Source organism: Caretta caretta, chromosome 9, assembly GCF_965140235.1.
Source record: "Caretta caretta isolate rCarCar2 chromosome 9, rCarCar1.hap1, whole genome shotgun sequence".
Classification (NCBI taxonomy): Eukaryota; Metazoa; Chordata; order Testudines; family Cheloniidae; genus Caretta; species Caretta caretta.
Genome location: NC_134214.1, coordinates 48501529 through 48524955, shown reverse-complemented (window position 1 = coordinate 48524955; position 23427 = coordinate 48501529). Strand labels below are relative to the sequence as shown.

Sequence of the window (23427 nt, the reverse complement as noted above, 5' to 3'; positions counted from 1 at the left end):
GAAAGCATTAAAGCATCTGCTTGACTTTAAGTATGTGCTTAACTGCCACTGACTTCAATGCACATGCTTAATGTTAGGTATATGCTTAATTGCTTTACTGAATAGGGAAACTTTCTAGAATTGGCACCTAGGTGCTTAGAGTTGGGGCTAGTCCCCTGACACCCAGCCTTGTGCCCTAATGTGAAGATCTACTGTAAAAACAGACTCTTTAAAAAATGGCATAATGGGGATTCATGTTTATTCTCCCTCATTGATTTCTGTATCAAATATGCTGATTTTACAAGTAAAAGAATTGCTTTTCTGAGTTCCTGTTCTGAAAACTCATCCCAGGGAAGAGTTCAAATGAATTATTGATATCTTGCATGTCACCATTACTACTATTAAATCTACTGACAAATTATGTCTTCCAATTACACCTGTATAACTCTGGTGTTTCCAATTGGGATTTACAGGTGTAACTAACTGGAAATTAGTAAGTAATTCTACTGATCATGTGCAAAAGTGAATAAAATCCAGCTCACTCAGTTTCAGCTGTGTTGGCTTTGCATGACTTAGGGCTTCTCTACATACAAAACTATAGATAAAGTGGCATATCTCCTCCTCTCCCAAATGTCAATACAGTTATAATGGTATAAATATGTTCATGTCACTACATCTTATTCCCATATGGAAAGAGGAATAAGCTACATTTGTATAAGCACATTTATACCAGTATAACTGCATCCACTCTGGATTGCTCCTGTATAACCACAACTAAAAAAGTATCCCTCAATTGATAGAATTACACCAATACAAAAATTGTATGTAGACCAGGCCTAACAAGAAAAAACAGTAAAATCTTACTTTTGTCACTAAATTAAGTAAATATGACCCAGATTACACAAAAAGAACAGATCTGCTGAGAAAGAAGGTGCCCGTTTTACATAATCCTTTTTCAAGGCATAACTGCCTTTACCACACAAAATCATAACTGTTCCATCAAAAAGGGCATTAACTCTTCCTTTTTATCATTCACAGCATTTCTTAATATCAAAGTATAACACTACAAAGTGCAGGAATGAAAATATTTCATGTCTTCAGTACAAAGCCACAATATAGGATTGCCAGTACAGATTGCACAGATATATATATAATAATTAACATTTTTTTCATAGATTCAACATACGAAGGCCAGAAGGGAACATTATCATAATTTAGTCTGACCGCCTGCATAGCACAGACCAGATAATTTCAACAAGTGATTTCATTTATAATTCTTAGCATTTCTATACTACCTTCCATGTGAAGATCTCAATGTAATTTGTACAAATGAATAGTTAAGCCTCACACTTTAGGGTTGCCAATTTTGGTTGGACGTATTCCCAGAGGTTTCATCACATGACATAATCTTTAATTAAAGATTAATATTTAATTCCTGGAGGCTCCAGGACAATCCTGGAGGGTTGGCAGCCCTACTTCCCTGAGAGGAGAGAAATCATTATACACCACCTTATACATGGAAAAACTGAGGTACACAGGAGTTAAGGGCTAAATTTTCAAAAAAATGCGCACACAAATCCCCATAGGCACGTTTTATTCCACAGTGCAAGCAAGGGATAAGTGCAAAAGGGATAGTTGGGCACATACAGCCCCTGTACAAAAGGATGAGTATACACAAAAGGACAGGATTGTGGGCATGGCTTCAAGGATAGGCAACACAGTATTTTCGAACTCAAGCCAATTTAGACACACAAATTAGACGATTAAGCACATGAATCCGCAAAGGCATAGGCTGTGCTAGTTTTCAATCAGCACTGCCTTTGCTGACCTCATATCCTATACTAAAGAAGCAGCAGCTGAGGCACAAGACCCAGACAGTCAGCCACATGAACAGAAATATATGGCTGGAGTCAACCTAGATGAGGCAGAAGAAGAGAAGGACAATGAGGATAAAGATGAGCACAGAGCCCTGTCCACTCTGAGGAAGAATTGGAACCCAAGGAGGAATTCTGAAATGAACTGTTAATTTACGCAGAAATGAGGTAAGTATTTGTGATGGAGTGTTCACCCCACACAAGATTGAAGGGGTTATTGGGCCTATCTAACTGTCCAGGCTGCACCTGAAGGAGGAGCCAGGGGACAGGGAATTGATGAAATAGGGAGGCTTATCTAGACAGGAACAGTATAAAGCCCTGAAAGCAGAAGGGGGCTGTAGGAAGTAGGCTGCAGTAACTCCCTTGGAGAAGGGAATTGGGAGGCTGGCAAACCAGGGGGGAACCAGGAAGGTAGAAAAGGCTCAGGGGGAAAGCAGAAAGGTAGGACAATGCAGGCCTTAGCTGCTGACTGGAGGGCCCCTGAGCTGCAAGCCAGGGTAGAAGGCGGGCCCTGGTTCCCTTAACAGCCCCTGAGCACATGGCATAGACCAGGCAAAGGACAGTGGACTGGCTGGGAAAATTTGTTTTGGAAATACTTTGTGGGGCACGCAAGGGGGAACTACATAGTGACCTGGAAGGAACGCTGAGTCATGAAGAGGAGGCTGTGGTTCCCAGAGGGAGATGGGCCTGGGAGTGAGAAAGGACAATAGGTAGGGACACCACCAGAGGAAGGCGACACCTGACAGAGCTAATCCCCAGGAGGAGGCACCATCAACGGTAAGTGGACCCCATGACAGTATCAAAGAAAAGTTAAGGATACAAGATTGAAGTTTATAAATAATATGGGGGAGGCAGTAACATAGGGTAGGAATAAATGGTCAATTCTCAGAATGGAGAGAGGTAAATAGTGGTGTCCCCTAGGGGTCTGTGCTGGGACCAGTACAGATCAACATATTCATAAATTATCTGGAAAAAGGGGAGAACACTGAAGTGGCAAAATTTGCAGATGATACAAGACTACTCATGATAGTTAAGTCCAAAGCAGATTGCAAAGAGTTACAAAGGAATCTCACAAAACTGGGTGACTGAGCAACAAAATGGCAGATGAAATTCAATGTTGATAAATGCAAAGCAATGCATATTGGAAAACATAATCCCAACTAAACATATAAAATGATGGGGTCTAAATTAGCTCTTACCCCGCAAGAAAAAGATCTTACAGTCATTGTGGATAGTTCTTTGAAAACATCCACTCAATGTGCAGCAGCAGTCAAAAAAGCTAACAGAACACTGGGAATCATTAAGAAAGGGATAGATAAGAAGACAGAAAACATAATATTTCCTCTATATAAATCCATGGTATGCCCACATCTTGCATACTGTGTGCAGATGTGGTTGCCCCATCTCAAAAAAGATATGTTGGAATTGGAAAAGGTTCAGAAAAGGGCAACAAAAATTATTAGGGGTATGGAACGGCTTCCATATGAGGAGCGATTAATAAGACTGGGACTTTTCAGCATGGAAAAGAGATGACTAAAGGGGGATATGATACAGGTCTATAAAATCATGACTGGTTTGGAAAAAGTAAATAAGGAAGTGTTATTTACTCCTTCTCATAACATAAGAACTAGGGGGCACCAAATGAAATTAACAGGGCAGCAGGTTTAAAACAAAAGAAAAAAAAGTATTTTTTCGCACAACGCACAGTCAACCTGTGGAACTCCTTGCCAGAGGATGTTGTGAAGACCATGACTATAACAGGGTTCAAAAAAGAACTAGATAAGTTCATGGAGGATAGGTCCATCAATAGCTACTAACCAGGATGGGCAGAGATGGTGTCCCTAGCCTCTGTTTGCCTGAAGCTGGGAATGGGCAACAGGGGATGGATCACTTGATGATTACCTGCTCTGTTCATTCCCTCTGGGGCACCTGGCATTGGCCACTGTTGGAAGACAGGATACAGAGCTAGATAGTATGGCTGTTCTTGTGAGTACAGAAAAAGAGCACAAAGCAATACACAGACATTCTGTTCAAATGGGAAAATGAGCTGCAATGAACAAGATTCAATGGGGTAGGTCACGGGACAGAATGGAGGGTTCACTCCTCCTTTTTTTCTCAGTGTTTTCCACAGTGGCTCTGAGATTAGCTGAGAATGGACCCACAATAGCTGGCCACTGTGCTGAGCAGCAGTAGCAAGTGAAAGCACAGCAGGGCACTGGCCCCTTTCACAACTAGTGCTGTTGATGCTGAGTCACAGAGGTGGGATAGCCTGAGGTGGGATGCCCCCGTGAGCCCACATGTTGGTCTCTGCCATCTCAACATGGTTAAGGGCTGATGAGAGACTATGTTCTGAGCCAACCGTTGATGAAACTTGAGATTTGTATATTATTTTCCATTGTCAGGGCTTCCGCACCATCAGCCATGACACTGGCATGAGTAAAAGAAAGCATCTCCCTTGTGCCTGCCATCTCTCTTGGCCCAGTTCTGGATGTTCCTCTCTCATATCCAGGAGGAAATACAGAATCTACTTATAAATTACCAGATCAGTCTCCACCCCCAGGTAATTCCCCCAGACGGAGTGTTGGCCAGGTAAGAATCTCCATCCATCAGACGCCTCAGCTAGCTAAAGGATCTAGTAAGATAGCAAGTTGTGGACTGGCAGAAACTGCCAACACATGAAAACCAAAGGAGCAATAAAGATCACTTGGTCAATAAGAAATGAACTGGCAAACACAGACACTGGGACACCAACAGGACATCAGAAAAGCCTCTAATCTTTTTGTTTTGGTCACAAAACCAGTCAGTGATGCATTAAAAAATACCTAGCTGCTCACTGCTAATGTGTCCAGACCAGCAATCTCCTGCATGACTTTGTTATGATGGTCTAGACCACCTACTGAGTTATCTGCTGTTCTTCCTCAACTTAGCTAGATAGCCCTTCACCATTCACAACTCTTTATGGTCATATGGAATGTACATGCAAGTCCCTCTGTCATCCCTGATCTCCTCATAATCCTCCAGGGCCTATCCATAGCACTGACGCGGTCAATTATTTTTTTCTGATCAGTGTTCATCTTACAGAGCAAATCTCTAGAAGCCTTGGTTCCTGCACCAGCATTTCTCAGTGAGGAACTGAACCTTCTCCTTGCAATCTTTTGGGACCATCACCTAAACAGATAAGGCAACGCTGTCAGGCTTGTTGGTAGCATGTCCAGGTGTAGCAGGTGATTTTCTATGTGCAGGTGAATCTGCATCTTAATGATCTATCAGCACATGCTACACTGGCAGGTATGGGCACAGCAACATATCCCTAAGTAGCCTGCCAAACTGGCACCCATGTTTTGAATATCTGTCAATCATTTGGGCATGCTGGTGTGCCCTACTACCTCTGGCTCCTCTCAGGAATCTTTAAAGCACAATGTCCTTGTGAACAGACATTCATATGGTCACTGGCTGACCCTTTAGCCACCTCATGCCTGTTCACTAAATACCTCCTTTGAAAATTCTGGCTAGCGGATCACAAGGGAGCAAGTAGAGGGACAAGAGAGAGAAGCCAACAAGCCTGGCAGGGACAAAACACAGCAGTAAGGGTTAACAGGAGCTCACGACCATCTCATTGGTGCAGATGCATCAAGAGAGAAGGGGGCTATTCAGCAGAGATATTTTCAGAGCCTTGTGTATTCTAAGTTTTCAAGTCCATGGAATTTGATAGAGAATCTACCCAATGTTGCACAAATGTAATCCAGAATCTATATATTCATAGATTTAAAAACCTGGTTGCCTAAAGTTAGACCCAAATTAAAGTGGCCCAGTTTTCAGAGGTGCTGAGCACCTCTGAAGTCAATTTGGGCTGAAGACGCTGGGTGTCTTTTGATATCAGGACACTTTTATTTAGGTTCCTAAATACAGACTGAAGTGCTTAATTTTAGGCACCGAGGCTTAAAAATTTTGGCTTAGGTTTCCAGTCCTTTTGGTTGCAAAGAAAACCTTACAAATATGGATCAAGTGCAAACCAGTGCAGTGTTGTCTTCCTTACTCAGCAGACAGCCCAAAAAGCTTTAAAAGGTCTGACATGCCAATTCATAGAATCACAGAAATGTAGGGCTGGAATTAATTCCAAACCCCTGTGCTGTGGCAGCACCAAATAAACCTAGACCAGCGGTTCTCAAACTGTGGATCGGGACCCCAAAGTGAATCGCAACCCCATTTTAATGGGGTCACCACAGCCACTATTAGACTTCGCTGGGACCCAGAGCTGAAGCTGAAGCCTAAGCTCCAACCCCATCCAGGGCAGTGGGGCTTGGGCTGTGGCCCTCCCCCACGGTCATGTAGTAAATTTGTTGTTGGAAGGGGGTCACGGTGCAATGAAGGTTAAGAACTCCTGACCTAGACCATCCCTGACAGGTATTTGTCCAACCTGTTTTTTTAAAATGTCCTGCCTTGGGAGCCTATTCCAGTGCTTAACTATCCTTAGAGTTAGAAAGATTTTTCTTAATATCTAACATAAATCACCCTTGCTGCAGAGCCAACCTATTAGTTTTTGCCCTACTTTCAGTGACATGGAGAATAACTGATCACCGTTCTCTTTCTAACAGAACTTAATACATTTGAAGACAGGCTCCTCCCTCCCCTCGTCTTCTTTTCTCAGGATTAAACAAACAGTTTTTTTAATCTTTCCTCATAGGTCAGGTTTTCTAAACCTTTTATTTTTGTTGCTGTCTTCTGGATTCTCTCCATTCCATCCACATCTATCCTTACTGGGCACAGTACTCTAGCTGAGGCCTCACCAGTACCAAGTAGAGCAGGACAATTACTCCTATATCTTACATGCAACATTCCTGTTCTGCAGTTACATCACAATGTTCACTCATATTCAATTTATGATCCAATGGAACCCAGATCCTTTTCAGCAGTACTGCTACCTAAAGAGTTATTTCCAATTTTGTACTTGTGCATTTAATTTTTTTCTTCTTAAATGTAGCATTTTGCTTTTGTCTCTACTGTATTTAATCTTGCTAAATTAAGACCAATTCTTCAATTTGTCAAGGTTAGTTTGAATACTAATCCTGTACTCCGAAGTCCTTGCAATCCCTCCCAGATTGGTGCCATCTGCAAATTTTATAAGCATACTCTCCACTCCATTATCCAAGAATTAATGAAAATATTGAATAGTACTGGACCAAGGACTGACCCCTGTGAGACTCCACTAGATATGCCCACCCAGTCTGACAGTGAACCATTGATACTTACTCTTTGAGCACAGTGTTTCAATCAATTTTGCACCCACCTAATAGCAATTTCATCTAGACCTAGTTTGCTTATGAGGATGTCATGTGGGATTGTGCCCAAAGCATTACTAAAATCAAGATAAAAGAAAAGGAGAACTTGTGGCACCTTAGAGACTAACAAATTTATCTGAGCTCAAATAAATTTGTTAGTCTCTAAGGTGCCACAAGTACTCCTTTTCTTTTTGCGGATACAGACTAACATGGCTGCTACTCTGAAATAAAATCAAGATATATCACATCTATTTCCCCCCCGCCCAGTAACCCCGTCAAAGAAGGAAATTAGGTTAGTTTGACACGATTTGTTCTTGACAAATCCATGCTGGCTATTCCTTATAACCCTATTATTCTCTAGGTGCTTACAAACTGATTAATAGTTTGTTCCAGTATCTTTCCAGATATCAAAGTTAGGCTGACTGATCTCTTATTCCTTTGTTCTCCTTTTTAAAGAAAGGTACTATGCTTACCCATCTCCATTCTTCTGAGACCTCACCCATCCTCCAGGAGTTCTCAAAGATAATTACTAATAGTTCCAAGATGGCTTTAGCTAGTTTCTTAAGTACCCTAGGATGAATGTCATCAGGCCCTACCAACTTGAATACATCTAACTTATCTAAATATTCTTTACCCTGTTCTTTCCCTATTTTCCCCCTTGTTGTTAATATTAATTGTGTTGAGTATCTAGTCACCGTTAGCCTCTTTAGTGAAGACTGAAACAAAATAGGCATTAAACACTTTGACTTTCTTGATGACATCAATAATTAGCTTTCCTTCCCTGCTAAGTAGAGGACCTATACTTTCCTTCGTCTTTCTTTTGCTCCTAATGCATTTAAAGAGCCTCTTCTTATTGCCTTTTGTGTTCCTGGCTCATTCCCCTCAGAGACCAAGTACAGACTCTTGAGACCTGAGTGGCTGAACTGGAGAGGTATATATAGAGGAGACTTTCAGGGCCACAGCAGAGCAATCTCACCCTCACTTTGACTGCCTCTGTGCTGTTGAGGAGGATGAAAGTCTCAAGGAAAAAGAACATCAAGCTGGAGCAGAGGGAAAAGATCCTATAGTTGGGACCCTCAGTCCAGATGATGTCACAGTATCCTCTTGTGTAGGTGGGGATCCCAGTTATTAGGAAGAGATAGGTAATAGTAATGGTAATAGTAACTATTAGAAATACAGATAGTAGGGTTTGTGGTCCATACAAACCCTGTACAGATCCCTATTCTCTTCACCAACGAACACTAGTACCTCATAGGCCTGCCAAGTGTCATGCATCTCACGTGGCCATCATCTTTTTGACAGGTTTGTCATGCATTCCTGTAGAAGTGGTAAAATGTTACCTGTTTCTTGTATACCTATTATGGAGGCAGGAGTTGCAGTTCCATAGTTAAGGCTAAGTTGAGTTTCCCCATAAACTTGAGTCCAGAATAAATTTTCTCTGAATTTACAAGTAAATCCATTAATGAATTTATGAATTACATTTAATTTTAAAATGGTTCCTTTGAGAAATTTAACATCTGTGTCAGTCTTTTCTTTGCCCAGAATGATCTAAACAACAGGCTGATGAACTGGGAAATATCTGTATTATTTCTAAGAAGTACAGTGTGCCCTTCTATGTAATTGTTTAACATGGATTGTTTGATATGGAATTAGATTAAAAGGGGTTGTTAAAACAGTGGTTCTCAACCAGGGGTACACATATCCCTGGGGGTATGCAGAGGTCTTCCAGGGAGTACATTAACTCATCTAGAGATTTGCCTAGTCTTACAACAGGCTGCATTAAAAAGAACTAGAGAAGTCAGTACAAACTAAAATTTCATACAGACTTTATACTGCTCTATATACTGTACACTGAAATGTAAGTATAATATTTATATTCCAATTGATTTATTTTATAATTATATAGTAAAAATGAGAAAGTAAGCAATTTTTCAGTAACAGCGCGCTGTGACACTTTTGTATTTTTATATCTGATTTTGTAAGCAAGTAGTTTTTAAGTGAGGTGAAACTTGAGCGTATGCAAAACAAATCAGATTCCTGAAAGGGGTACAGTAGTCTGGAACAGTTGAGAGCTACTGTATTAAAGGAACTAAGAAGGAAACGTAAAATTATGATACAGATAAGAGTCCTTGGAATCTGTTTACAGGGAAATACACCCTACTTGGCTCCAGTCAGATTAAGAACAGCTTACGCTTCCCAAGGCTAAAGCCTAGGGCCAAAAAGGAGGATACTAAATATTAGAAGACCCTGGATTTAGAAAAGGATAGAGGGGTTAAATGAATAGGCCAGGACATCGGTGAGAACTGACAAGCTGGCAAGAAGATAAAGAGAAAGAGAGAAGCAGAAACAGCTTCTTTTTGGGCAACAAATCGGAAGTACAGTCCCATACTGATGTGTCAGTAGAAGAGATTTTAGAACAAATTGATAAATTAAACAGTAATAAGTCACCAGGACCAGATGGTATTCACCCACAAGTTCTGAAGGAACTCAAATATAAAAATTGCAGAGCTATTAACTGTAGTATGCAACCTATCACTGAAACAAGCCTCCATACCAGATACCTGGAAGGGAACTAATGTAACACTAATTTTGTTTAAAGGGCTCCAAAGGGGATACTGGCAATTATAGGCTGATGAACGTAATTTCAGTACCAAGCAAAATGGTAGAAACTATAGTAAACAGAATTATCAGACACACAGACAAACACGATTTGTTGGGGAAGAGTCAACACCACTTTTGTATAGGGAAAAGATGCATCACCAATCTATTAGAGTTCATTGAGGGTGTCAACAAAAATGTGGATAAGGGTGATCCAGTGGATACAGTGTACTTGGATTTTCAGAAAGCCTTTGACAGAGCTATAGGCACTTAAGAAAACTAGGTAGTCAAGGTATAAGAGGGAAGTTCCTCTCGTGGATCAGTAACTGGCTAAAAGATAGGAAAAATAGGGTAGAAATAAATGGTCAGTTTTCTCAATGGAGAAATATAAATAGCCAGGTTTCCCAACGATCTGTAATGGGACCTTTGCTGTTCAACATATTCATAAAGGATCTGGAAAAAGGAAGTGAACAGTGCAAAGACAAGTTTGCAGATGATACATAATTATTTAAGATAGTAAAGTCCAAAGCTGACTGTGAAGAGTTACAGAGGGATCTCACAAAACTGGGTGACTGGGCAATAAAATGGCACATGAAATTCTTCTTTGCACTTATAAACGTTATGCACTCTGGAAAAAATAATCCCAACTACATATACTTACACAATGGGGGACTGTATCATGGAACACAGCGACTCTGAAAAAGATATAGGGGTTCTAGTGAATAATCACCTGAATAAAAGCTCCCAGTGAGACTCTGTGGCCAAAAAAGCTAATGTAATCCTTGGATGGATAAACAGGGGAATCTCAAGTAGTAGTAGACACGTTATTTTGTCTCTATTTTCGCACTGGTGTGATCAGTGCTGGAATACGGTGTCCAGTTCTGGTGTCCACAATTCAAGAGAAGAGCCACAAGAATGATTAAAGGATTTGAAAAAATTCTTTATAGTGATAGACGCAAAGAGCTCAATCTATTTAATTTAACAAAGAGAAGTTTAAGGGGTGACTTGATTACAGGGGGGAACAGATATTTAATAATGGGCTCTTCAGTCTACCAGAGGAAGGTATAACATCATCCAATGGCTGGAAGTTTAAGTTAGACAAAATTAGACAGGAAATAAGGAGTAAATTTTTAATAGTGAGAGTAATTAACTACTGAATTTTGCAAGGTTAGTGGTGATTCTCCATCACAGACAATTTTTAAATCAAGATTGGATGTTTTTCTGAGATATGCTGGAGGAATTATTTTGGAGAATTTCTATAGCCCATGTTATACAGGAGCTCAGACTAGATGATCACAATAGAACCTTATGATCTTCAAATCTATGAAAAGGGGTAAAAACATCACAGGGAAGCTATATATATCCCAAACCCAAGCATTATAAATTAATAAAATTCAGCTTAAAGATTACACTTCAAAAAATCCAAAATATATGCACAGTTAAGGCACCCAATCAACCTTAACTCTGCACTGTAGTGATATCATGAGGGGGAAATTATTTTAAAACTATTTTTTTAAATCAATTTTATCTAATCTAAGACAACAAACACTAAAATGCCTTTATCATAATCATGTAATTTTTGCATGGCATCACTACAGGGTACAGTTAAAGTTGTTTGGGTGACTTATCTGTGCACTTCTGTACTTATCATATTTTGATTTCTTTTAAGTGCAAACTTAACTCTGAATTTCCTGGGATCTAATACTCCATTATTGGATAATTACGTCATCCCTGTAATGTTTTTTTTCTCACCTAGTACCAGACTGGCATTTACCAAGTGACTTTAATATCCCCTTAGTTTGGTGTTCTTTCAAAGTGCAAAAAGAAGTAATGTCACTCTCTGAGCTACAGTTGTGCTGGGGGAAGGGAGAAGCAGACAATACAGTTGGATGGAGCACAGAATCCGCTTCAAAATCTCATTTTTCTATGTTTAGCGAAATCTGCATGCTATGCACAATTCTGGACTAATTTTCTGCCTTCCTCATCACGTACATTAATCTTAGAAAATAGCCATCATTCTATATGTGCAGAAGAGCTATTGCTTACAATCTTAGCTGTGTGTGTAAACCCAACACTTGATGATGTAGCCCTAAGTAATATGCTCGAGGCCACAGAGAAATTCTTTGACAGAACTCCTCTCTTGCTTCCTAATATTGTGCTTGAACCACAAAACCAAACTCTCTCCCCAAGTACAGCACAAGAAAACCTGAATAATTTAAATTTCAAAAATCTGTTTGGTGTACTTGATTGATTTGCTCCCCTTTGTAGACAAGAGGCTGACTATACACTAATTTGAAAATTTGCACTATGAACAAAAAACACACTCATATTTTCAAAATTATAAATACTATAAAAGGCTACATTTTTTTCAGGAAATAACTTGTGAATTAGATATTCTTTTACAGGTTTTCAGAACAGTGAATGATATAACTAGGAAAATAGCTTTGGTTCTTTGACTTACCTCTTTCCTTTTTTGAAGCAGCAGCTCCAATCTTTCATTAGCTCTCTTACCAATCATTTTGTTTCTCTCAGCTTCATACTGCCTCTGTGTATTATCCTGGTGAATACTCAGGTTTAAGGCAACATTCACAAGAGCAGTCATAAGCTTCATAGCTGTAAAGAGTGGAAGATAAAGGAACGTTACTCACCTGTAACTGAAGCTCAAGCATATTGCCTCTGCAGATTCACACTCATGGGACGTGAGCAACCCTTGACCCATGGATACAGAACCATCTGGAAAACAGTTCCCATCAAGGTCACACCCATCCCCCTCACTGATCCAAACATTAGAACTGAGAGTATATAAGAAACAACCCTCATTGTTCCTTCCCAAATATTCAGAGTAACATTAAAATTCCCGGCTGGGGAAGGAGAGCAAGTGAGTAAGTGAGTGTGGCTCTACAGAATCAATATACTTGGAGAAGTCCAGTTACTAGAAATAACTTTCCTTTCTCCATTGAAAACCGTCTGTGTTGATCCTGACACACTAGGGAAAATGAATATGAATAACAACTCTGTTCAAGAGAGCTGAAGTAAAGCCCTGCACAGGACTATTTTTTTAATCCCGCTCCCGTCCCACCCCAAAATACCCACTCCCGCATTTTTTCTTGCATTTTTATCCTGTTACCACCCACAAAAACCTTAAGATCTTGCAAATCCTGGAAAAGAGATTCCCCCATGATACTAAAAAAACCCAACACCATCGGTTTATATATATATATATATATAAATAAAATAGAAATCGACATATTTACCACTAAAAGAATAAAACAACTCATGCTTAAACCATGTAAAAAAAATACTTTAACTCCTGTTATAATAGACATGAAATCTCTTTCTAGTCCTCACTTAAATGTAAGTATTAAAACCTTTATTTAAAAAAAAATTTTTTTTTTGCTTTACATTGCTGAAATTCTATTTATGACAAACTGACGAGAGACTTAGCGTTTTCCTGCAAATGACCACAGTCTGGTTTTTTGCCCACCCAGTCCCGCACGCATCAAAGTACTGCTGCCTGGAGGACCAACCTCCCTCTGTCTATCAGTGCCTGGAATTGCTCCTGGTGTTCCAGAGGGATCTTGTCCTTGAACTCTGCTAGCCTATTGTAATTATTAGTCATACTTGGCTAGAAGAACCTGGAAATTGGCAATGTGAAATTGTAGGCCCACAGAAGAACAGACTTTCTTGCCCAGCAGATCCAGCCTCTTAGCTGTTTTGTCTGAAGGAGTGGACTTCTGTATCCACTTGGACAACGAGGGAGCTGGGGAATGGGTGGGGAACAAGAAATCTGCCCCCTTAGCTGGCACAAAGTATCTCCTCTTCACCCACATAAGTGTGGGGGCACACGTGGCTGGTGTGTGCCACACGGCCCACACCAGTTCCAGGATGGCCACCGTGGGGTTGGAGGATGTCCAGGAGTCAATGTTGTGGGTCCTGAATGTCCTCCAATGGGGTTCCCAGGTCTGCCGCTACTCTCTGCAACAAGTCCTGTATTGTCAGTGATGATCCGGCAGAGAGAGCAGGAAAGGGATGATCACCTCATCTGGTGACGAGGATACGCCAGGCGGGACCGGTGGAGCTAGCAGCCTGAGATAGTACATGGTGTCTGTGGCAGGGATCCCAGGGTCCCCAGTACAGTCAAAAAGAGGGGTCCATGGGACACAGTACCAGGCCCCTTTTGTAGGGTCATATGCCAGAGGGGAGGAAAGTCTGGGTCATATATCCAAGACTCTGGTGCAACATCAAGGAAAATGACTGGTCCAGCTCTGAGAATTCCTCAGATTCAAAAGACTGTTCATACCAGAGTGCTGTGATGAGTCAGAGACGGGCTTCTCTGTCAGCAGCAGAAGGGGCTCATCCTTAGGAGTAGGAATGTTGCAGGTGAACAGAGAGCTGGAGAGATTGCAGGGATGGGAGGATTAACTCCTCCGCTGTCAAGAATGTCTCTGAGTGGCCAGGGGTCCATGGAGCCCCAGTGGAGATGCTGAAGGGGCCTGGCGGGTGTCTGGTGGGCCAGCCTGTATGGCAGGCATGTGGGCACCAGCATAGTGGATGGTGCATGTACCAGTGAGTGTTCTGGTTGTTTGTGCGGTGTGATCCCCATCGGATCCCATTTGCGCCTGGCCTTACCTTCCATCTGGGGAATCCACTCCAGCCGGTTCTGTGAGCAACATCTCACCCAACGTGGATCAGCTCAGGGAGGAAACACTGTGCTTGGGAGCAGTCCACTGCAGGGACCTGCTCTTATGCCCATGAGACTGTCTTCTGCTCTCATGTCGGGACTTGTTCTTAGTCTTCAGTACCGCTGGTTCCAAGGCATGTGCGGTGCTCAGAGGGGTGCTCACTGCCAGTGGTGGCTGCTGTACAGGGGGGTTTCCTGGGCCTGGATCCTTGTGCACCCAGGGCCTCATTGCTTCCTCCATTAGATATTTGCAAAGGCAGAGCTCACGGGCTTCCCTCATCCTGGGCAGGAAGGACTTACAGATGGTGCAAAGTGCCACCATGTGTGCCTTGCCCCGGAGCAGAGGAACCGCTGGTGTTCTTCACTCATAGAGAAGGAGCACGGGCAGGAAACACAGCTTTTGAAGCATGGAATCCTGGCCATAGTCCCGGGGGAAGGAAGGGAGAGAGGAAGGGAAGCAGTGAGAAGAAACTGAGGGGTGGTCAGTCCACCCTGGCCTTTATCACCTCGGACGAAACCATGAGGTGGAGCAAGGGCACATGCTTGGACCAAGAGATGCTACTACTTTCAAAACCTCCAGCTCTGGACGCACGGTGCATGCATATAACCCTCAGTGGATTCCACAAGTAACAGCAAAAAAAAAAAATTTACGTACATCAGAAGCAGGAAGCCTGCTAAACAACCAATGGGGACACTGGACAATCAAGATACTAAAGAAGCACTCAAGGATGATAAGGCCATTGAGGAGAAACTAAATGAATTCTGAGGAACTTTCCCAGATTGAGGTGTCATTATAGGTGGTTTTGGAGCAAAATTGATAAACTTAACATTAATAAGTCACCAGGACCAGATGGTATTCACCGAAGAGTTCTGAAGGTACTCAACTGTGAAACTGAAGAACTAATCAGTGTGATGTGTAACCTATCATTTAAATCAGCTTCTGTACCAGATGACTGGAGGATAGCTAATGTGACACCAATTTTTTAAAAAGGCGCCAGAGGCGATCCCAGCAATTACAGGCCAGTAAGCCTACCTTTAGTACTGGCCAAACTGGTTGAAACTATAGTAAAGAACAGAATCATCAGACACACAGATGAACATGATTTATTGAGGAAGAGTCAACATGTTTTTTTGTAAAGGGAAATCATGCCTCACTAATCTACTAGAGTCTTTTGAGGGGGTCAACAACCATGTGGACAAGAGTGATCCAGTGGATATAGTGTACTTAGATTTTCAAAAAGCCTTTGACAAGGTCCCTCACCAAAGGCTCTTAAGCAAAGTAAGCAGTCATAGGATAAGAGGGAAGGTCCTCTCATGGACCAGTAACTGGTTAAAAGATAGGAAACAGAGTAGGAATAAATGGTCAGTTTTCAGGATGGAGAGAAGTAAATAGTGGTGTCCCCTAGGGGTCTGTACTGGGACCAGTACAGATCAACATATTCATAAATTATCTGGAAAAAGGGGTAAACAGTGAAGTGGCAAATTTGCAGATGATACAAAACTACACGTTAGTTAAGTCCAAAGCAGACTGCGAAGAGTTACAAAGGAAACTCACAAAACTGGGTGACTGAGCAACAAAATGGCAGATGAATTCAATGTTGATAAATGCAAAGCAATGCATATTGGAAAACATAATCCCAACTAAACATATAAAATGATGGGGTCTAAATTAGCTCTTACCCCTCAAGAAAAAGATCTTACAGTCATTGTGGATAGTTCTTTGAAAACATCCACTCAATGTGCAGCAGCAGTCAAAAAAGCTAACAGAACACTGGGAATCATTAAGAAAGGGATAGATAAGACGACAGAAAACATAATATTTCCTCTATATAAATCCATGGTATGCCTACATCTTGAATACTGCGTGCAGATGTGGTTGCCCCATCTCAAAAAAGATATATTGGAAAAGGTTCAGAAAAGGGCAACAAAAATTATTAGGGGTATGGAACGGCTTCCATATGAGGAGCGATTAATAAGACTGGGACTTTTCAGCATGGAAAAGAGATGACTAAAGGGGGATATGATACAGGTCTATAAAATCATGACTGGTTTGGAGAAAGTAAATAAGGAAGTGTTATTTACTCCTTCTCACAACATAAGAACTACGGCACCAAATGAAATTAACAGGCAGCAGTTTTAAAGAAAGTATTTTTTCGCACAACACACAGTCAACCTGTGGAACGCCTTGCCAGAGGATGTTGTGAAGGCCAATACTATAACAGAGTTCAAAAAAGAACTAGGTAAGTTCATGGAGGATAGGTCCAGGATGGGCAGGGATGGTGTCCCTAGCCTCTGTTTGCCAGAAGCTGGGAATGGGCGACAGGGGATGGATCACTTGATTACCTGTTCATTCCCTCTGAGGCATCTGGCATTGGCCACTGTTGGAAGACAGGATACTGGGCTAGATGGATCTTTGGTCTGACCCACTATGGCAGTTCTTATGTTCTTAATACAATATGGACCATCACTCGAAGAAGAACTGAATGTTGGTCAATGGTGTGTGTGAAATGACTTCATCTCAGTTCAGTCCTTTGTGGACAAGAGTCTATGTCAGAAAGCTGCCTTCACTGTAAGTGGCAACCTTCAGAGACACGAAGTGAGCTTTCTGGACCGGTTCGTGGCACATTGCGGGGAACCATCAGTAACAGTTTGCACTACTACTGTCTGTACTGTATATGGCTGGGAGGTAAGCAGAGCATTTCAGTTTTCGGACTGACAGTCAAGGATTTTTCTCAAACAATACATTCATTCAATAAAAATGATGTTTTAAAACATCAAAGATGCCATAAAAATTGGAAAGCTATACATTAGGCTGTATAAATATAAGCCACTGCATTGAAAAATATGAAACAGAAAACAACTCAATTGTCTATTAATATTTAAACATACTTCTGAATAATTCCTACTTTTTATATTATAGTTTAATGTACATGTGTTTAATTAGGAAAACTGAACTTTAGTACAATTAAAATATGTGTGATATTTAGAATTTGAGTGCAATTTCCAAAAGTACTTCGTGTAGGTCTTATTCTGTTTCCATTTAAGTCAATGGTAAAACGTCCTTTGAATTCAGTGGGGAAAGACGTAGGCCAATAAGTATATGGAAAATTCTCCCCTTTGTGCTTACTTACCAGCAAGAGTACTGGTATGCCTGAAAGCTCGGACCTGGGAATCCGACAAACCAGTCAGAAGAGAGATCACTGTATCCATCATATATTCATCATAAATGATGCTATACTGACACTGTCGAATCAGCACTCCAATGAACTCACAAAAGTTTGATCGAAATTTTTTCCATTGTGGCCCAGGCATGGTAAGAGGGTAGTCACCACTGTCCTGAAAAAAGAGAAAACATTTATACTCTATATTACAAATGCTTCCCATTCAATCCTATTTTATACACAGAATTTGTTTTCTACAAAAAGGAAAACACACATGATTTTCTCTTGTGCATATGGATTTCCCTTTCTCTTAGGGCTGGATCCTGCACCACTGAAGCAATGGGAACTTTACTATTGACTGCACTGGGCACACAACCAGTTTTCTAGTCCCACTTTTTAGTCACCATTACACGGTAGGAGTGAGAGTGTGAAACCTTCAGTTCAGTGTGATCAGTCACCTCTCCTTTACTATCCTCCCAACCTCATCATCTCAGACATCGCTGCATTTCAATGGCACTGCACATACAGTTTGCAAGTGTTAGGGAAAAAGGGTTCCCCTCCCGTCTAGGGTTAGGAGGGTAGCCTTCCCTGGACTTCTGTATTAGCCAAACAAAACACAGAGTCTTGGCTCTTTGATAAAGTGAGGCACTTTATTGCTAGCAAATACGACAGCTGAAGGGCTCACCAATTCCTTTTCAGAGGAAAATGGTGAAGCCCCGAACAAAGAACAGGGATGAGCTTTTATAGCTTGGTTCAACATACATTGTGATATCTCTTCCAGTTCGAACCAGTTAACCCAGTCTGTTTGAAGTTCTGGGGTAGGTACGAGCATGGAGGCTTATCTGTATAAGGAATTCTCTCCCCAAAAGCAGGGAGTGCAGGTTACACACAGTTCACATTCTTTCTATCCATAAACAAAGTAGACTATCACAAGTGCTTTGTTATCCTCAGAAGTGAAAGGACCACATGTAAAATATAAACTCAGTGGCAGCGTTAACTATAGAGCGACTGCCGTCTCTCCATAATATCTGTGATTATGTATTCCATCAAAACAACCCTATGAAACTTGAAGGTTTCAGAATTAAATGCTCAAAAGTCAGGCAATAGCAAAGTTAAAGTTTCTGTGGAGCTTTAAGTCTGCTTCCTTGTGCATATGCATTTTGATACAGCCTTTAATTATGTGATCAAAATGCTATTATTCCCTTAGGACTCCTCTCTCACAGCAGACTGAAATGTGCAATGTAAATAAGCAGATGTGAAACTCTTATTTTCATATAACTGGTTAGTATTGAAGAAGAAAGCTGCACACTCTACAATTACTATCTGGCAGCCAACACTAAAATAATAAATTTTCTCTATACAAATCAAATATGCACACAAAAACCTAAAAGAACATTAAGGCTGCAAAGTCAAGCAGATAAAAGCTGTGAAATGCCACAATTCTGGTCGCCTGTGCAACCTTAATTCATCCCCTCTCCCCAGGTACGTGCATTAAGATACAGTCTTTAATTACATCATTGTGTATGTTTTTTTCCCACAAGACACTGCCTTATTCAGTGCACAGAATGGAAAAACCTCAGTGAAGACCTTGGTGAAGACTCTGGGAATGGTAGAGAGTCCAAATGGAAGAGCACTAATGGAAATGGGGCGAGCCGACCATGAACCTCAGGAACGGTCTATGAGCCAAATGGACATCAATGTGAAGGCATCTTGCATATCAAGAGACAACCACATGCCTTTTTCTAGGATGGGATGACCGCTGTTAGTGTGACCATAAGAAACTTGGACTTGTGGAACTGCAGATCCAGAATTGGTCTCCATCCGCCATTGTTCTTGGATATCAGGAAGTAAGCTGACTAGAACTTTTTGCCCTGATATTCCACAGGAACTCACTCTATCACTCTTCACTGCAATAAGGAGCTCACCTCTTGGGTGAAGTTGCTGTCATAAGTGTGATCCCTGAGGAGTGATCGGGGGGGCTGCAGATGAGGTAGTATGATGAACTCAATCACATACCCATGGTGGATGACATTTAGCACCCATTTGTCCATTGTTATTGCATTTAAGCTTGGGGGAAAAGGGAAGGCGGAAGGGTGGTCGCATGGTGGTAGGCATGGTTGCTGGCTTTTGAGAATATTCCAGAAATATCTTTTAGCTAGGGGTTGCACCTGTATGGAGGAAGGCTGTGAAGGTGGTCCTGGGGTCAGGATCTCTGTCTTCTACTGCTTCTGTGGAAGCTCACAAGGTCTCTGATGGAAAAACTGGGAGGACTTGTAGCATTGTGTGGGCAGCGGAACCTATTCTTCAGGGCAGGTGTATAAATATCCAGCAAATGTAGGGTAACTCTGGAATCCTTGAGGGTCTGAAGTGAATCATCCATTTTCTGATTAAAAAGATAAGATTCATCAAAATGGAGATCTTTGATGGTGTTCTGTACCTCCCTAGGGAAACCAAGGGAGTGGAGCAATGACTCCCTCCACATGGCTATGCCCAAAGCCATAGACCTGGAAAATGTATCCACCATGTCCAACGTTGACTGAAGTGTTGTTCTTGCCACCAGTTTTCCTTCCTCCATGATCACCTGGAAGTGAGCTCGGTCTTGCTGTGGAAGTTTTCCAGTAAATTACTCCAGTTTGCTATAATTCAGGAAATCATATTTAGCTAGTAAAGCCTAATGGTTTTGAAATCCTGAATTGAAGGCTGGCCAAGGAAGAGACCTTGCAGCCTGAAAGGTCCAACTTCTTGCCCTCTTGTTGCATGGTGTGGAAAGTGGGTGTTGCTGGACTACAACTGAATTGGGGGGGCACTCAGACCCCTTAGCTGGAACCCCGCTTTGGGGATAGGCGTGCCTGTGGCCAATGTATGCCATACTGTCCTAGCTGGCTTGAGGATGGCATCATTGATTGGCAAAGCAGCTGAAGCTGCTGCAGATGAATGAATGGTATCCAGGTGTTTATGTTGTGTAACCTGGATTTCCTCTATGGGGATGTGAAGCTCCCCTGCCACTCTACAGAGGAAGTCCTGGAATTTTCTGAAGTCATCTGGAGGCGAAGGGGACGCTGAGGTTACTGCCTCATCTGGTGAGGAAGAAGAAAATCTCGCCAGTTCCATGGCACCGTTGGAACTGTGCTAAGAGGCTCCTCTTCCAGCATCGGCTCTGATCATCTATTCGAAGGCACCCTTAATGGGGAGGCAGGTGAAATTTCCCTTGGGGACCGGACGTGTTTGGGGGGTGAGGGGGAGTATTGGGACTAGGGCCCCCAACAGGGCCAGTATGCTGGATCTGGAGGATGTTGTGGCGGGCCCCGTGGTGGATATGGAAGATATTGACACGATGTAGATGGTCTTCTGGAGTACCTGTACTGGTGGTAGGGGATGGATGGTCCTTGCCCATTGTCTGACTTTTCCAAGGATGAAAAAGCGGACTCCGGTTCCATCAGAGGTGTGGAAACCATCGGAACAGGAGGTAAGAGGTCTCGTAATGGTGACGTCATGAGTGGGAGAAATAGTCTCCCAAGAGGTGCAGGTTCCCAGCAAGCGTAGCGATCTTGGTTCTTTGAAGATGTCTTGGTATTCAAGTGCTTTTCCTGATCTCCCTGGTGTTAAGGGTGCCCTCTCCTTACACAGCACCAGTGGCGGAACAGTGGACTTCCCCAGAGTGGATGGGTTCCGCACTTTATGGGATGCTGATGTCTACAGTACTTGCAGTCTGGTATGCGGGATCGCTGGATCCCATTGCTTGTGAGACTTCGTCTTGTGTTTATGTGCTTTAGAGCGCGTTCCCTCTCCATGACTCGAACTCATGGAAGGAGCATCCCCTTTCTTCAGTTTCAAGGACGATTTAAAGCCACGTTTATGGGCATGCTTCCTCACCTCCCAACTAGGTCCTGGCGTGGGGTCCATAGTCCGCTGGTACCAGATCCAGATTCAGTAGCAGGAGGCGTGCTCCTGGCTGTTTCAGGCCGATGTACAGAGGGGATCCCCTGGCCAGCTTGGGTCTGAGGGAGGCCTCATGGTGACTTCCATAATGTGCTTCCGGAGAACAGCTCAGCCTTCTCAGGTATGGCTAGGGAAGGACTGGCAGATACTGCCCCTGGATGCAACGTGGGCTTCTCCCAAGCAATAGAGGCAGTGTTGATGTTCGCCACTGACCAAGAGCACCCTGCAACTCTCCGCAAAAGCTCCTGGAATTGTCTGAAGTCATCAGGTGGGGAGGGGATGATATAGCAACTGCTCCATTTGATTAAAAAGAAGGGAATCTTGCTAGTTCCGGTGGAACCGCTGGGACTGGGCTAGAAAGTTCGTCTTCCACCATAACATCCATGTCCCTGCTGGAATGACCATTCAAGGGGGAAAGCAGGTGATGGTACTCAATATGACCAACAGGCTGGATCCGCCTGAGATTGTGGGGGTCCCCATAGGATGGGATACCAGTGGCTTTGGAATAGATGAGGAAGCAGTTGTTGCATGGACATGCTGGTCTCCGTGATCATGCACAGGAGTAGTATGGTAAGGGTGGTTCTTCCCCCAGTTCTGACTCATCAGAAGAGGAAAAGGCAGACTCTGATTCCAATGACAGTACTATCAGAGCCAATGGGAGAGTGTAGATCATAGGAGCAAAGGGTGAGGGACCCAGTGTCACATGCATATCCCATGGTGGGGATATGATCTCTTTGGAAGTGGAGGGACCTGATGGAGGGGGAGACTCCGGATCCAGCAAGGCAAAGACATCTTGAGGTGCAGCCGTGGCTCCAGATCTCTCTGGATCCCATTGTTTATGGGATCTTTTTCTCATGCCTGTGGGACTTGGAACGAACTCTGTCTCCTTGGGCCAAGCTGGTGAAGGGAACGTCCATCTTGGATTTGGAGGAAGGCTACATCCTATGCTTATGGGAGTGCTTCTTTATCTCCCGAATAGGCCCTGCCATGGGATCTGTGGGATTGGTTCCGCCAGCATCAGAGTTGGACATAGTAGTGGGAGGCGCACACCTCCCTGAATCAGACCGATGTACAGAGGAGGTTCCCGGCCTGGGTCTAAGTGCAGTCACATGGCAAGCGCCATGAGATGCTTCCAGAGGTGAAGTGCCTGGCCTTCTCGGGTGTGGCTGGGGAAGGAGCGGCAAACACTGCAGCTGGCTGCAATGTGAGTTTCTCCCAGGCAGTAGAGGCAGCATTGGCTGTTGTCACTGACTGAGAAGGATTGTGGGCAGGAGGCACAGAGTTTGAAGCCTGGAGTTCTGGCCATACTCCAGTACCCATATGGGGAATGGGGGGGGAGGGGCAAGAGAGTGAAAACCCTAAAGTCTATCTAAAGCAATTGCTAAAACTATAAATTCTTAAACTAAGAAGAATATAAAAGTGGTAAAACTGCTATAAAAATATCTAAAAACTATTTACAAATATCCTTTTTTAGAAGTGTGTCAGAGATGAGGACACTGAAAGTTCTGACTGGACCATGTGGTGATAAGAAGGTACTGGAGAGACAAAGGGTCCACCCCACCCTTTACCCCCTCAGATGGAAACATGAGGTGAGCCAGGGCACATGTACTGACCAACAGACAGTACTTCCAAATTCTCTGACTCTGGGTGCATGGTATGCATGCGTAGCCCTCAGTGGAATACAAAAGGTACCATCATTCAAAGAAGAACCAGACTTTGAGAGCCTCTTTGTAATTCCTCCAGGAGGGATTTGAGTCTTCCCTATGAAACATGATAGCTCTAGGTGGCACCTGCAAGCACATCGTCCATGACTGAAATCTTTCCACTTCATGAACTGCTGAGCTACTTTCCTTCCTCCACAGGGACTGAGACAGCAGATAAAATCCTAAAAAGTAGAAAGCATTGAGAGAAACACA

At 42.7% G+C, this 23427-nt stretch overlaps 1 protein-coding gene across 4 annotated transcripts in view; it reads right to left on the bottom strand.

The window, feature by feature from the left end:
- STAG1 (STAG1 cohesin complex component) overlaps positions 1-23427 on the bottom strand; it is a 378319-nt gene that overhangs the window by 202948 nt on the left and 151944 nt on the right. For all 4 annotated transcript variants that reach the window (XM_048863147.2, XM_048863151.2, XM_048863150.2 and 1 more), the window contains 2 exons: positions 17543-17747; positions 12192-12343 (listed from right to left, as the gene is read on the bottom strand). In XM_048863147.2, the coding sequence (XP_048719104.1) occupies positions 12192-12343; positions 17543-17747 (357 nt within the window). The remainder of the gene's footprint in view (positions 1-12191; positions 12344-17542; positions 17748-23427) is intronic.